General features: G+C 39.1%; 1 protein-coding gene across 1 annotated transcript in view; it reads right to left on the minus strand.

Moving 5' to 3' along the window:
• GABRB1 (gamma-aminobutyric acid type A receptor subunit beta1) overlaps positions 1 to 15,551 on the minus strand; it is a 511,452-nt gene that overhangs the window by 25,309 nt on the left and 470,592 nt on the right. The window contains exon 8 of the mRNA XM_049886310.1: positions 14,684 to 14,928. Coding sequence (XP_049742267.1) covers positions 14,684 to 14,928 — 245 coding nt within the window. The remainder of the gene's footprint in view (positions 1 to 14,683; positions 14,929 to 15,551) is intronic.

Below are 15,551 nucleotides of genomic sequence, written 5' to 3' on the forward strand. Positions count from 1 at the left end.
CCTCTCCCCATCCCCCCTCAAAAAAGTTTCAGGAATTCCAGGCCAAGGGAGCAGAGTTGGGCAACCCTGGTGAGACTAATGATGACAGAGCAGCATGACTGACACGTCACATGAGAAGAATGGGAGGATGGAGGAAGTGGCTGTTGAAGCCCCCTGCTCCCTGCAGTGAAGGCAGCCTCTCCCACTAGGCCGTGTCCTCATGTAGACTGTGGGCTCCTGGAGGGCAGTGACTTAGCTCATTCTGCAGCCAGCACCATTCCACTTGGCCTCCATTCCACTTCACACTACTCAGTAAATATAAATCTAATTGAACTGTCTGGCAAGAAGATCAGGTCACATAACCAAGATCTGATTCTGAAGGGGGAAAATCCTAATTTCTTGACTGTTGAAGATGCAGCTGCATATTTGGCGTGAATCTCTGGTGGATTTCTCCAGGGTCCCCATGCCGTTGAATCAGTCCCTGGTCATAGGCAACGCATGTAACCATTCCGTCTTAAGTCGATCTATTTGCAGATGGGCAGGCATCATGAGCCAGTATATACAATCATATACGATCCAGGGTAGTATAAAAATGGCCCAGAGGTAGCTTACTTACAGGCCAGTTGTACTGTGAAATCTGTCTTTCAAAACTCTAAATACTATCTCTAGTTTCAAATGATGCCTGAGGGGTTCATGAATCATAGTCTTTATCACCTTGGTGGTTGAAACCCTCCTAATGTCTAGATTCAGCATCAACTCTCATATAAAAAGACACTTCAGTACAGCTGGTGGAAACATAAATCAAGACAAAGCAAGCACGTCTGAAACTTTGGTACAGATGCCGCTTGACATGACTGGCCAGCCAAGGCTAACAAAAGTAATGTGTAATAAATGAACAGAGCCACTCCATGCTCCAGGGAACCAAAGCAAGTACTAGGGATGCCTCAAGTGAAAATTGGCTGAGGCCAGATCACATATGACACTTAAATACAACTGTCTGTAAGCACCTAAAACGAAAGGGGAGGATCACCCAACCATTGTATGAAAGGAAAATCTAATTTTCTCTTTTATTGAATTTAACCAGGGGATAACATTTTTAAATACCACGTAGGTGGAATAATTAACTAATGGAGATGATTCAATTGAACAGATGAAGTCATACATTTGCTTTGTGACCAGCACATTGCCTATGTGAGCCCCTGGTTTTAGAAGAGAATGAGGGAGGTGGGAACTGGAAACCCTAAGCAGCTGCAGGGATGATTCTAAGGTACATGAAATGACATTATTATTATTCCATGTAAGTATGAAGGGATTTATAAACTCTTAGTCATAACATCTCTTTGAAGATTATATCTATCTGATGTTATCCTATACTGCGATTCAGAAAGAATGCCAGAAGTTGATGCAGAGCATGCTATTTATTTATTTATTTAAAAAAACCCACACCGCCATCAAGCTGATTCTGACTCGTAGTGACCCGACAGGACAGAGCCGAACTGCTCCACAGAGTTTCCAAGGGGCACCTGATGAATCTGAACTGCCGACTTCTCGATTACCAGCCGTAGCTCTAAACCACCACACCACCAGGGGTTAAACACGCCTAAAGCCAAAGTGGTAGGAAGAGTAAGACAGTCAGGGGCAGACGTTAGGGTGGGCTATAGTACAGAGACTAGTTGTGCTGGGTTGATGCCAACTCATGGTGACCCCATGTGTGTCACAGTAGAACTGCACTCAACTGGGTTTTCAATGGCTATGTTTTTGGAAGCTGGTCACCAGGGCTTTCTTCCCAGGCTCCTTTGGGTGGGCTCAAAATGCCAACCTTTTGGTTAGAAGTAAACACATGAACGTCTGTGCCATCCAATGCTATACATAGTCTCTTTCTCCTAATTGTCATTAATATATAAGAGTTTTATAAAACATTATGAAACAATGCTCAGTAACTTGTGTAGTCTCCAAGCTCTCATCTTTAATGGAGAAGGCCTAAACACTAATTCATTAAAAAATACCTCTTTGATATTTGCCCTGTTCTAGCTACTAGAAAAAAAAAAAAAAAAAAGCTACTAAGGAAAGGACAATTAACATGATGGACAAAGGCCCCAGTACCTATCTTCAGGAAGTTTACAGAGTAATAAGAGAGAGGGACACTAAAAATTAATCACACAAATAAACATATACTCATTGTTATGGATTTAATTGTGTTCCCCCAAAATATGTGTCAACTTGACTAGGCCATGATTCTCAGTATTGATTGTCCTCCATTTTGTGATGTGTCATAAATCCTAGCCTCTATGCCTGTGGTTTGCTATGAGCCAAGTTACCACCTTTACTCTGGTCATTGCCTTTACCACCCTTATTTAAGTCATGCCCTTTTTTTTTTTTCTTACTTGAGTCACACTTTTTATCTTATAATAGATAAAAGGCGAGAGAGAGAAACAGAGAGAGAGACCTCACTGCCCCCAAGAAAGAAGAACTGGGAGCAGAGTGCATCCTTTGAACCCAGGGTCCCTGCACTGAGAACCTCCTAGACCCAGGGAAAGATCAATAGCAAGGCACACTGAGATCTCCGAGGAATACTGGGCCCATAGTTGTTGAAAGGAGATAAGGACCTTCTCCCAGAGCCAATGGAGGGAGAAAGCCTTCCCTAGATCTGCTATCCTGATTTTGGCCTTCTAGCCTTCTAAACTGTGAGAGAATAAATTTCTGCCTGCTCAAGCCATTCACTTGTGGTATTTCTGTTATAGCAACACCAGATAACTAAGACAATCACCATAGCGGTAAGTCCTGTGGTGGAAAAGAACAGAATTCCCTGAGAACAGGGGTGCCAGATATAAACTGTGAGTAGGGTTGCCAGTTAAGGCATTCCCCAAAAAAGTGACTTTTTTGGTGAGAACTGGTGGAATGGAGAAATTGAAGAGGCCAGAAGGACCTCCAATTTCACTCGTCCTTTCTTCTACTACATCTAACCTAGTGTTAATCCATTTTTCAGTTCTATGATTTGCACTTGGTTCTATTTTTATAGTTTTAATTCTTTTCTGCAACTCCCTATCTTTTCCTGCATTATATTGATATTTCTTGTGGAACGTTTTTGTTTTTACTTTTTATTTTGAAATAATTTTATAGTCATAGGAACTGCAAAGACAGCATAGGAAAGTCCTATATATTCGTAACACAGTTTCTCCCATTGATTATATCTTACCTACAAGATCAAAACTAGTAAATTGACATTGGTATAAAGTATGTGTATAGTTCTATGTCACTTTACTACATGTGTAGATTTATGTAACTACCACTGCAATCAAGACACAGAACTATTCCATCACTGTTAATTTTTCCCTACTGCTATCCGTTTATCATCAGTCACACTCATCCCCTCCTACTCTCCATCCTTAACTCCTGGCAACCACTAATCTCTTCGCCATCTCTATAATTTTATTTCAAGGAAGTTATAGAAATTTAATAATACAGTATATAACCTTTTAAGACAGGCTTTTTTCACTCAGCATATTGCCTTTGAGATTCATTCAAGTTGTTGCAGGTATCAATAATTCATTCCATGGTACCAACATATACAGTTTGTTTAACCATTCAGTTACTGTTGGATATCTTTGTTGTTTCCATTTTGGCTATCTCCTATGAAAAGTTAAATATATTAATTATTTTATTTTTATAGTATAGTTATTTTATACTTATTTAACATCTGAGTCTTTTGCAGGTCAGTTCTATTAACTAATTTTTTTTTCTTCTTGACTATAGGTCATGCTTTCCTATTTCTTCTCATGTCTATTAATTTTTTATTATACACTAGATCTTCTGGATGATGCCTTGTAGATTTTATATCTGTAGATGAACTCTAGATTCTGTTATATTCCTTTGAAGAATGTTGGCTGTTGTTTTAGTAGACAGTTAAATTATTGACAGATCACCTAGAATGTGTGCAGGTTTGGTTTTATGGGTTTTAAGGGGGGGTTGATCGTAGTTTCCCCCTTAGCCAAAGGGAACTCTTATTCTTGTGTCTTAGTCTTTATTCCTAAGGTGTGGTCCTTTTGGGATTTTAATGGAAAGCCTTCTGTACCTTGTAAGTTTACAAGTCTCACTGGAAAGAAGTATAGCCAGAATGCTCCTTAGAAGCAAGGATGGAGAGACTTTGTCTCATGTACTTTGTACATGTTATCAGGAGGGACCAGTCCCTGGAGAGGGATATCATGCTTGGTAAAGTAGAGGGTCAGTGTAAGAAGAAGACTTTCAACAAGATGGATTGACACAGTGGATGCAACAATGGGTTGAAACAAAGCAACAGTTGTGAGGATGGCATAGGACCGGGCAGTGTTTCATTCTGTTGTACAGAGTCACTATGAGTCAGAGCTGACTTAACACCACCTAACAACAACAACACCATTCTTACCAAGCCCCTCTAAATTGACAGTCCTCAAACTCTAAATTGTCTCCTACATGGTGGACAGTAGGTGAAACCTCTGTTCATTTTTTTTTTCCTCCAGCCTTTCAGCTGTTTTTTCACCTCTGATTCTTGGCATTTCACTTGTACATGTGTATAAACACAGGGATCAACCAAGGATTCAAGGGAAATTTATTAGATTTTGGGTCCTGCCCTATGGTTCCCTTCTTTCTGAAATTTTGCCCATCAATTTCCAGGCACTCTGGAAGTATTAAACTCCATGCTCTGAATCCTCAGGCCGATAACATTGCTGTTTTCTGCTGAAGTTCTACTGCCCCATATGTCCCAGACTTGGGGGTGACCTCAAGGCAAACACTGTACAAATATGGATTTCACATAGTGTGGTTCTTCTTTTTTTTCTTTTCTTTTTAATTTTTATTGTACTTTAAGTGCAAGTTTACGAATCAAGTCAGTCTCTCATACAAAACCTTATATACACCTTGCTATATACTCCTAGTTACTCTCCCCCTAATGAGACAGCACACTCCTTCTCTCCACCCTGTATTTCCATGTTCATTCAGCCAGCTTCTGTCCCCCTCGGCCTTCACATCTCTCCTCCAGACAGCAGCTGCACACATAGTCTCATGTGTATACTTGATCCAAGAAGCTCACTCCTTACCAGTATCATTTTCTGTTTTATAGTCCAGTCCAATCCCTGTCTGAAGAGTTGGCTTTGGGAATGGTTTCTGTCTTGGGCTAACAGAAGGTCTGGGGACCATGACATCTGGGATCCTTCTAGTCTCAGTCAGGCCATTAAGTCTGGTCTTTTTATGAGAATTTGAGGTCTGCATCCCACTGCACTCCTGTTCCTTCAGGGATTCTCTGTTGTGTTCCCTGCCAGGGCAGTCACTATTGTAGCCAGGCACCAGGTAGTTCTTCTGGTCTCAGGCTGATGTAGTTTCTGATTTATGTTGCCCATTCTGACTCTTGGGCTCATATTTACCTTGTGTCTTTGGTGTTCTTCATTCTCCTTTGCTCCATGAGGGTTGAGACCAAGGGATGCATCTTAGATGGCCACTTGGCAGCATTTAAGACCCCAGACGCCACTCTCCAAAATGGGATGCAGAATGTTTTCTTAATAGATTTAACTATGCCAACTGACCTAGATGACCCCTGAAACCATGGTCCCCAAACGCTGCCCCTGCTATGCTGGCCTTCAAAATGTTCGGTTTATTCAGGAAACTTCTTTATTTTTGGTTTAGTCCAGTTGTGCTAACCTCTTCTGTGTTGTGTGTTGTCCTTCCCATCACCTAAATTAGTTCTTGCCTACTATCTAATTAGTGAATCCCCATCTCCTTCCTTCCCTCTCTCCCTCCCCCTCCCCTCTCGTAACCACCAAAGAATATTTTCTCCTCCGTTAAACTATTTCTTGAGTTCTTATAATAGTGGTCTCATATAATATTTGTCCTTTTTCAATTGACTAATTTCACTCAGCATAACGCCTTCCAGATTTCTCCATGTTATGAAATGTTTCATAGATTCATCGTTGTTCTTTATCGACGCATAGTATTCCATTGTGTGAACATACCATAATTTATTTATCCATTCATCCATTGATGGGCACCTTGGTTGCTTCCATCTTTTTGCTATTGTAAACAGTGCTGCAATGAACATGGGTGTGCACATATCTGTTCGTGTAAAGGCTCTTATTTCTCTAGGACATATTCCAAGGAGTGGGATTGCTGGATCGTATGGTAGTTCTATTTCTAGCTTTTTAAGGAAGAGCCAAATCGATTTCCAAAGTGGTTGGACCATTTTACATTCCCACCAGCAGTGTATAAGTGTTCCAGTCTCTCCACATCCTTTCCAACATTTATTATTTTGTGTTTTTTCCTTGTTGGAGTGAGATGAAGTCTCATTGTAGTTTTAATTTGCATTTCTCTAATGGCTAATGATCGCAAGCATTTCCTCATTTATCTGTTAGCTACCTGAATGTCTTCTTTAGTGAAGTGCCTGTTCATATCCTTGCCCATTTTTCAATTGGGTTATTTGTCTTTTTTGTTGTTGAGTTTTTGCAGTATCGTGCAGATTTTAGAGACCAGCCGCTGATCAGAAATGTCATAGCTAAAAACTTTTTCCCAATCTGTACGTAATCTTTTTACTCTTTCAGTGAAGTCTTTGGATGAGCATACGTGTTTGACTTTTAGGAGCTCCCAGTTATCTAATTTCTTTTCTGGTGTTTGTACAGCTTTAGTAATGTTTTGAATACTGTTTATGCCATGTATTAGGGCTCCTTGCACTGTCCTTATTTTTTCTTCCATGATCTTTATTGTTTTAGATTTTATATTTAGGTCTTTGATCCATTTTGAGTTAGTTTTTGTGCATGGTGTGAGGTATGCGTCTTGTTTCATTTTTTTTGCAGATAGATATCCAGTTATGCCAGCACCATTTGCTAAAGAGACTGTCTTTTCCCCATTTAACTGACTTTGGGCCTTTGTCAAATATCAGATGCTCATATGTGGATGGATTTATGTCTGGATTCTCAATTCTGTTCCATTGGTCTATGTGTCTGTTGTTGTACCAGTACCAGGCTGTTTTGATTACCGTGGCAGTATAATACGTTCTAAACTCAGGTAGTGTGAGGCTTCCCACTTTGTTCTTCTTTTTCAGTAATGCTTTACTGATCTGAGGCCTCTTTCCCTTCCACATGAAGTTGGTGATTTGTTTCTCCACCTCACTAAAAAATGTCACTGGTATTTGGACCAGGATTGCATTGTATCTATAGATCACTTTGGGCAGAATAGACATTTTTACATTTTTACATGAACAAGGTACATTTTTCCACTCATGTAGGTCTCTTTTGGCTTCTTGCAGTAGAGTATTACAGTTTTCTTTGTATAAGCCTTTTAAGTCTCTGGTTAGATTTATTCCAAGTATTTTATCTTCTTAGGGGCTATTACTTTTTTCAATCCCTTCTTTTGTTATAGGTTTATTTAGCTGTTCTGCCTCTCTTTGTGTTTGTTTATGTAGGTATTTTGTTTCTAGAAATTTGTCCATTTCCTCTGGGTTTTCAAATTTGTTAGAGTACAACTTCTCATAGTACTCTGTTATGATTCTTTTAATTTCAGTTAGGTCTGTTGTGATACTGCCCATCTCATTTCTTATTCAGGTTATTTGCTTTGTCTCTTGTTTTTCTTTTGTCAGTCTGGCCAATGGTTTATCGATTTTGTTAATCTTTTCAAAGAACCAGCTTTTGGTCTTGTTAACTCTTTCAATTGTTTTCTGTTTCATTTAATTCTGCTCTAATTTTTATTATTTGCTTTCTTCTGGTGCCTGAAGGTTTCTTTTGTTGCTCTCTTTTTGTTTAAGTTGTAGGGATAATTCTTTGAGTTTGGCTCTTTCTTTTCTTTGTTTGTGTGCATTTATTGATATGCACTGACCTCTGAGCACTGCTTTTGCTGTGTCCCAAAGGTTCAGATAGGAAGTGTTTTCCTTCTTTTTGGATCCTATGAATTTCTTTATTCTGTCCTTAATTTGTTCTATAATCCAATCATTTCTGAGCAAAGTGTTGTTCAGTTTCCATGTGTTTGATTTCTTTTCCCTGATTTTTCTGTTATTGACTTCTAGTTTTATGGCTTTATGATCAGAGAAGATGCTTTGTAATATTTCGATGTTTCAGATTCTGTTAAGGCTTGCTTTATGGCCTAATATGTGGTCTATTCTAGAAAATGTTCCATGTGCACTGGAAAATAAGTATACTTGGATGCTGTTGGGTGGAGTGTTCTGTATCTGTCTATGGCATCAAGTTGGTTAATTGTGGCATTTAGATCTTCCGTGTCTTTATTGAGCTTCTTTCTGGATGTTCTGTCCTTCACTGAAAGTGGTGTGCTGAAGTCTCCTACTATTATTGTATTTTTTATCTATCTCACTTTTCAATGCTGTTAGAGTTTGTTTTATATATCTTGAAGCCCTGTTATTTGGTGCATAAATATTTAATATGGTAATATCCTCCTGGTATATTGTCCCTTTAACCATCATATAACATCCTTCCTTATCCTTTGAAGTCTGTCTTGCCAGAAATTAGTATAGCCACTCCTGCTCTTTTTTGATTGTTGTTTGATTGATATATTTTTTTCCACGCTTTGAGTTTTAGTTTGTTTGGGTCTTTAAGTCTAAGATGTGTCTCTTTTAGGCAGCATGTAGATGTATCGTGTTTTTTTATCCATTCTGCAACTGTCTTTGTCTTTGTTGGTGCATTTAGTCCATTTACATTTAGCATGATTATAGATGAGTTTAGTGCTGTCATTTTGACGCCTTTTTTTATGTGTTGTTGACAGTTTCATTTTTTCACTTACTTTTTTGTGGTGATAAGTTTTTCTTTGTAAATTGTGTGTTCCTCATTTTCATTGTAGTTGAATTCGTTTTTGCTGAGTCTTTATGTTTTTCCAGTTTTTTTTTATTTTGAAGTGTAGAATTGTTAGTCTTCTTTGTGGCTACCTTAGTGTTTACCCCTAGTTTTCTAAGTTTAAACCTAACTTGTATCTCCCTATATTGCTTTTATTTCCTCTCTATATGGAAGATCTATGCCTACTTTATTTAGTCCCTCTTTATTGATTTAGTGTTGTCATCTTTTATATAATGACATCACTGCTTCCCTGTTTTGAGCATTTTTTAATCTTGATTTATTTTTGTGATTTCCCTATCTGACTTGCTATCTGGTTGCTTTGTCCTGTGTTCTTGTGTTGGGTTGATATCTGATATTATTGATTTTCTATCTAGAGAATTCCCTTTGGAATTTCTTGCAGTTTTGGTTTGGTTTTTGAAATTTCCCTAAGCTTCTGTTTATCTGTAAATGTCTTAATTTTGCCTTCATATTTGAGAGACAGTTTTGCTGGATATATCATTCTTGGTTGGCAATTTTTCTCCTTCAATGCTTCATATATGTTATCCCATTGTCTTCTTGCCTGCATGGTTTCTGCTGAGTAGTCTGAAATTATTCTTATTGATTCTCCTTTGTAGGTAACTTTTTGCTTATCTCTGGCCGCTCTTAAAATTTTCTCTTTATGTTTGGTTTTCGCAAATTTGATTATAATATGTCCTGGTGACTTTCTTTTGGGATCTACCTTGTACGGGGTTCAATGAGCATCTTGGATAGATATCCTTTCATCATGCACGATGTTAGGTGAGTTTTCTGCCAACAATATTCAACAATTCTCTCTGTATTTTCTGTTATCCCTCCCTGTTCTGGTATTCCAATCACTCGAAAGTTATTCTTCTTGATAGAGTCCCACATGATTCTTAGGGTTTCTTCATTTTTTTTTAATTCTTTTATCCGATTTTTCTTCGAATATATTGTTGCCAAGTGTTTTATCTTCAATCTCACTAATTCTGCCTTCCATTTCCTCAATTCTGCTCCTCTGACTTTCAATTAAGTTGTCTAATTCTGTAATTTTATTGTTAATCTTCTGAATTTCTGATTACTGACTTTCTATGGATTCTTGCAGTTTATTAAATTTTTCAATATGTTCTTGAATAATCTTTTTAATTTTTTCATCTGCTTTATCTGTGTTCGTTGGCTTTTTCTGTGTGTTGCCTGATCTCGTTCCTGATGTCTTGAAGAGTTCTGTATATTAATCTTCTGTATTCTACACCTGCTAATTCCAGGAATACATCTTCATCCTGGAGAGTCCTTCATTCTTTGTTTTGGGAGTTTGTTGAAGTAATCATGGTCTGCTTCTTTATGTGATTTGATATCGACTATTGTCCTTGAACCATCTATAAGTTATTGTATTAGTTTATCTTATGTTTGCTCACTGTGTCCTAGTGCCTTGCTTTGCTTTGTTATGGTATACCCAAATAGGCTACTAGGGTGAACTAACTTGATTATTTGGAACCTTTGAAGCACTAATATCCTGTTACCAGATGGCTACAGCTGTTACTAGGTATATGAGCCTAGAAGTCATTCACTATTGTATAGATTCAGCTAGGATGTCCTGATAGTCGGTCACCTACTGTGTGGTGTAGGCTCTCACCCACTATCCTAGAGGAGCAGTGGTGATGGGTGTACACACAGGTTTCTGGTAGCAGCAGGAGGTCATACTCTGAGGAAGGCAGGGGGCTGACAGCCTTCCCCCAAGTGTCAGTGAGGAGGAGTTTCCCTGTTCTGTAGAGCGCTCTGGTGGGTGGGCTCTGCAGCTATACCTTAGGCACCCAATGCTTATACCTGTAAGGACTGGTAGCCACCATCTTCCTTGGACCTGGCATGGATGGAGCCTCCAGTCTTCAGGCCCCTGCTGTGGGTAGGTGAAGGCCCTGTTTAATAGACAGAGAGGTATCAAACCTCCAAAACCTGCCTCTCCGCCACAGAGCTGAAACAGTTACAGTCAGACCTCAAACAGATTTGCCCTTGCAGTATAGTAGCCAGATCCTATCCGGTGTAGTGGAGGCACCTGGATCCATGAAGGGGTGAAAGACAAAGTCCATGGATCACTTGTTCTTGGACTGGAGCCTCTTCTGCTCTGAGCTTCCAGATTAGGAGAGTAGGTAGAGTATTTTTTCCCCTGTTTGTTGATTTGTTCCCTCTCCAAGGCCAGGAGAATGGCTCAGGAAGTGCAGCAGAACCTATCTCAGGCCCAGGGAAATCAACTCTTAATGAAGTTGGCTGGGTCAGAGGGAGGCAGGATCAGATAGATAGGAGCAAGTTCTTTCAAAAGAAGGAGCTATTAGATCTGCACAGTAAACTAGACAAAATCACTTACCTTGTGCCAAGAATGCCATTTTATCTCAGATTCCAGAGGCACCTGTAGCTCGTGTGCGTGTAGACTGTGTGCGCAGGCTGGGTCCCCGCTGAAATTGCCCCAGGGGGTTAGGGCTGCATCCTGTGCTTGACTTCTTTCGCTGAAAGAGCTGTGTCTTAAACTCCACCACCAGTCCTGTGGCTGTCACACCAGGGGGTCAGGGGTGCCAGCACTTTAGTTGCCTTCTTCTGCTGAAGCAGCCACTTCCTAAATGCCGTGGCCAGCCCTGCTGCAGATATGCGACAGGGTCAGGGGTGCGCCACTCTGCTTGCCTTCTTTTGCTGAAGCTGCTGTGTCCAGGAAAACTACCATCAGCCCTGCTACAGTCTCGCCAAGGAATGTGCCAAGGAATTGGAGCTGAGGTGCTTCCATGGGCTCTCCAACTTCAAGCTGCTTCTGCACCATCTCTCCCTCCCCCAGCACTCAGTCCGATTCCTTAACTTTGGCTTTGATGCTCAGGGTTCCTAGCTTGTCGTATATATTATCAATTCACTTGTTTTTTTAGGTCTTTGTTGTAAGAGGGATCACCAGAAGCGTCTGACTACTTCATCGTCTTGGTCCTGCTCCCCGTGGTTCTTCTTTTGAGGGTTGATTCTCTTCTAGTTTTTGCCTGTTTTCTGTTACTCTCCAGTTTCTTCATAGATTTAAAAAGGTTTTTTTTGCTCAGGGTTTATAGTTGCTGTCTATAGGAGGGTTAGTTTGATACATGGTACTCTGCCATGACTTAACACGATTTGCTTTTACTTTTAGCATAGTTTTGCCTATTTATGTTTCTGTGAAAGGCATTTGTGGAGTTCCTTATCTAGCTCTTCATGGCTAAAAATACTTCTTTATCTTCTTTAAATATTTAGTTTCCTGGTAATTGAGGAATTTTGTTTTTCCTTGAAATCAAATAAATAAATAAAAGTTCATCTGGAATAAAAAGTTTCTTGATTTGAGATCTCCTTAAAAGTTGCCATGTTTAAGCCCAGGGTACTCAAATAGCCTGTTTTTAAGTGAAGGTCAGTTAAATAATGGTTAGTTAAGCAGAAACATTTTGCTATTAGTAGCCAGTTACTAAGTCCTCCTCAGAGCAATATACATTATATGTTTAGACATATGAGGCTTTCCTCTTGCCTTTATTAACCCTTAGCACTCACCTGATCATCTGCTTAGAAAAGTTCTCTGATGTTCTGGTGTGGAATCAAGGCAAAGGCCTAAGAAACTTGGTTGAAATTTGTTTTATAATCTTTTCATTTTATCTGAATAAACTGATTCCAGTTTCCTTTACCTTTCCATTTAATTACTGTCCCTAGAGAACATTGCTTTCTAGTAGGTGGAAAAGCCCTGCTTCATCTTTTTTACCTTCCCAAATTCTACCTATTTTTGAGTGTCCATTCAGTTTATGCCTTCTGATTTTTCCTGCCAATGAACCTACACTACTATGTTTTTGCAGGGCTTTTCCTCCATGATTTGTCAGTTCACACAAGCTGTATAGCTATTAGGTTTAAAAGGCAGCTAGGACAAGGATGGGAAGAGAAAAGGGGTAGGTTTAAAACTACTGCTAAAATAATTTTAAAACTGGTATGGTTACAGTCAGACAATGGAAAGCTTCTTCCTTTCAGGTATGCTCCTTATGCTAAATATCCTGCCTTATTTTATAATTAAGTCACCTCATATGAGTATAATTTCCTTTTCCAATAGGATCAAAAGATACTCAAGTGCAGATATCATGCCTATTCCTTCTCCCATATCATCAAGCATAGTGTTTCACATAAGGACAAACAATCATTTAAATGATTTGGTTTGAACCTTGCCCATTTTGCTAAATATCCATGTCTTCTTCACTTATAACTTTCTAATTACTTCAAGTGTTTGTCCAAATTTGATATCTTACTAAAGAACATGAAGATTCGCCTTAAAGACTCATAATTTGGTTTGTCCCTAGCTCTCCAACCCTATCTCAGACAACTCTACTACTTTCTCCCTCACTCACTATGATCTTGGTATGTTGCTCTGCTTTCAGTACTTTCACGCATCAAGCATTTCCTGCCTTAGGATCTTTGTACTTGCTATTTCCTCACCCCAGTATGGACATGGCGTGGTTAGCTGCTTATCATCACATCAGTCTCAGATCAAATGTTAATTCCTCAGAGAGGCCTTTCTGATCACCTGATCATCCTATTCCCTTAAATCTTCCCCAAGTTATTCCCTTACCCATTACCTTGTTTCACTTCCTTCATAGCACTTACCAGAACCTGAAACTATCCTCTTAGTATTTGGGATATTTGTCTGTATGTTTACCAATTGCCTCCCCATGCTAGAATATAAACTCCATGAGGGTAAGGAACTTGTCTGTTTCATTCCAAGCAGTAGTAGCCTCAATGCTCGGAACAGTGCCTAAATGGATGAATATTTGAGTTGTCACCCTGTGTGCCATCTTGAAATCAATTGTGTTGGATATGGTATTTCAATGCACATAATTTTAAATTGATTTCAGTGAAAATGGCACAGAGCTAGTGGCTACAGAGATTAACAACAACAAAAACCAAAAACTAAAACAAAATCTTATGCCATTGAGCCAATTCCAACTCACAGTGACCCTATAGGACAGAGTAGAACTGCCCCATAGTGTTTCCAAGGAGAGGCTGGTGAATTCGAACTGTAGACCTTTTGGTTAGCAGCTGAGCTCTTAGCCACTGTGCCACCAGGGCTCCTTTAAAGAATCAGCTGGCCATTAATTTTAATTTACCAAATGAGATCACTGGCCATAGGATCTACCAGTGGAAAGCAAAAGAAATAATAACAATGCTTTTATATAATGATGATAACTAACAATTATCGAGTAATTGCTATGTTCCAGGTCCTGTTCCAAGTACTAGACATTTTTACTCCTTTAGTCCTCACAACAACTCTGCAAAATAGGTATAGTACAATAATCTCCATTTTTACTGATAAAAGGACACTGAGGTCAGAGGTTAGCTAAGAAGTTACATAGGTTGATTTGCCTGGGGCTGTAAAGTTAGTAAGTCCACAGCTAGGATCAAACCCAGGCAGTTTGATTCCAGTCTGTGGTGTTAACCATTGTGCTATTATATTGTCTCATCTCCATTTAGGAAATTCAGAGTGTATTCACTTTCATTCCCTCGTTTTTTTACCAAGCAGATCTGATATTTTTTTTTCATATAGTTTTACAAATATTTTAGAATAAAGAATAATGGACTTGGGCTTGAGTTCCAGGCCCAGGGATGTCATTAATCTATGTAACCCCCAAACTAACTTCTTCCAACCTTAGTTCTTTAACTGTAAAACGATGGGGTAAACTACAGTTTATCAGCAGCATGATATCCAGTGCTCTCGGGGCAGAATAGTTAATCTTTAATAAGATTCACAGTTGGATTAAGAGCTCTGGAAGCTCAAACACTAATAATAATAATAAAAAAGACGTTAGAACTTGTCTTAGGAGATTCTAAGATAAATTTAGGAAGAATATTGTTAGGAATATTTAATACGTTAAAAAAAATTAATACATTACCTGGACTTTATTCATCTCCAATTTGTTCTTCTCATTAGCACTCTGGTCTTGTTTGCTAGCTCCCTTTTTCTGAGGGCCCTTCCCAAAGAAGATGTAATTTACAAAGGCATATTCCAGCAGAGCCAGGAACACAAACACGAAGCAACCCATTAGATAAATATCAATCGCTTTGACATATGGGATCTTTGGCAAGGTCTCCCTGAGGTGAGTGCTTATGGTCGTCATTGTCAGCACTGTAGTGATTCCTGTGAAAGAGAAAAACAAGGCTTAGCTGAAGGTTCCCCTTTTAACCACAAGAGGACAGGTACCATTTTGTTATTGGGGCCTCAGAATGATCACAGGAACACAATAAGCCATTGGCAAAGTAAAGAAGGCATTTCAAAGACAAAACTTCAGACTGTCTACATAGTCCATTAATGAATTGTAAAATGGGATGTGCAGTTAATGGAGGGGTGAAAACTATTTTTTGTAACACACGCACACACACCCATGCAAAGAAGATGCAAAGGCAGATGAAAATCCCATTGGAGGCTTACTTTCAAATGTCCCTCATTCTGTTATATGCCACATCTTTCTTCTTCCCTTTCTCAACATCCCATTCACCTCCCTCCTAAATCTTCTGATACTAATCTCTGTAGCAGCCACTACTAAACTGAGAGCTGGCAATCAGTTTGCGGATACGTACTTCATTCCCATGAACCTATGGGTATATCCCAGGTCACAAAGTCACTATTACATTTTAAAGTAATAATGCTTCATTCACAGTAAGAAAACACCAAAAGAATAAAACATATAAGAAAGCTCATGATTTGTATCAAGTAATTGATTTATATGCTTTTTAGATATAACATAACCTTGTTACTTCAGT

Source organism: Elephas maximus, chromosome 5, assembly GCF_024166365.1.
Source record: "Elephas maximus indicus isolate mEleMax1 chromosome 5, mEleMax1 primary haplotype, whole genome shotgun sequence".
NCBI classification, from domain to species: Eukaryota; Metazoa; Chordata; class Mammalia; order Proboscidea; family Elephantidae; genus Elephas; species Elephas maximus.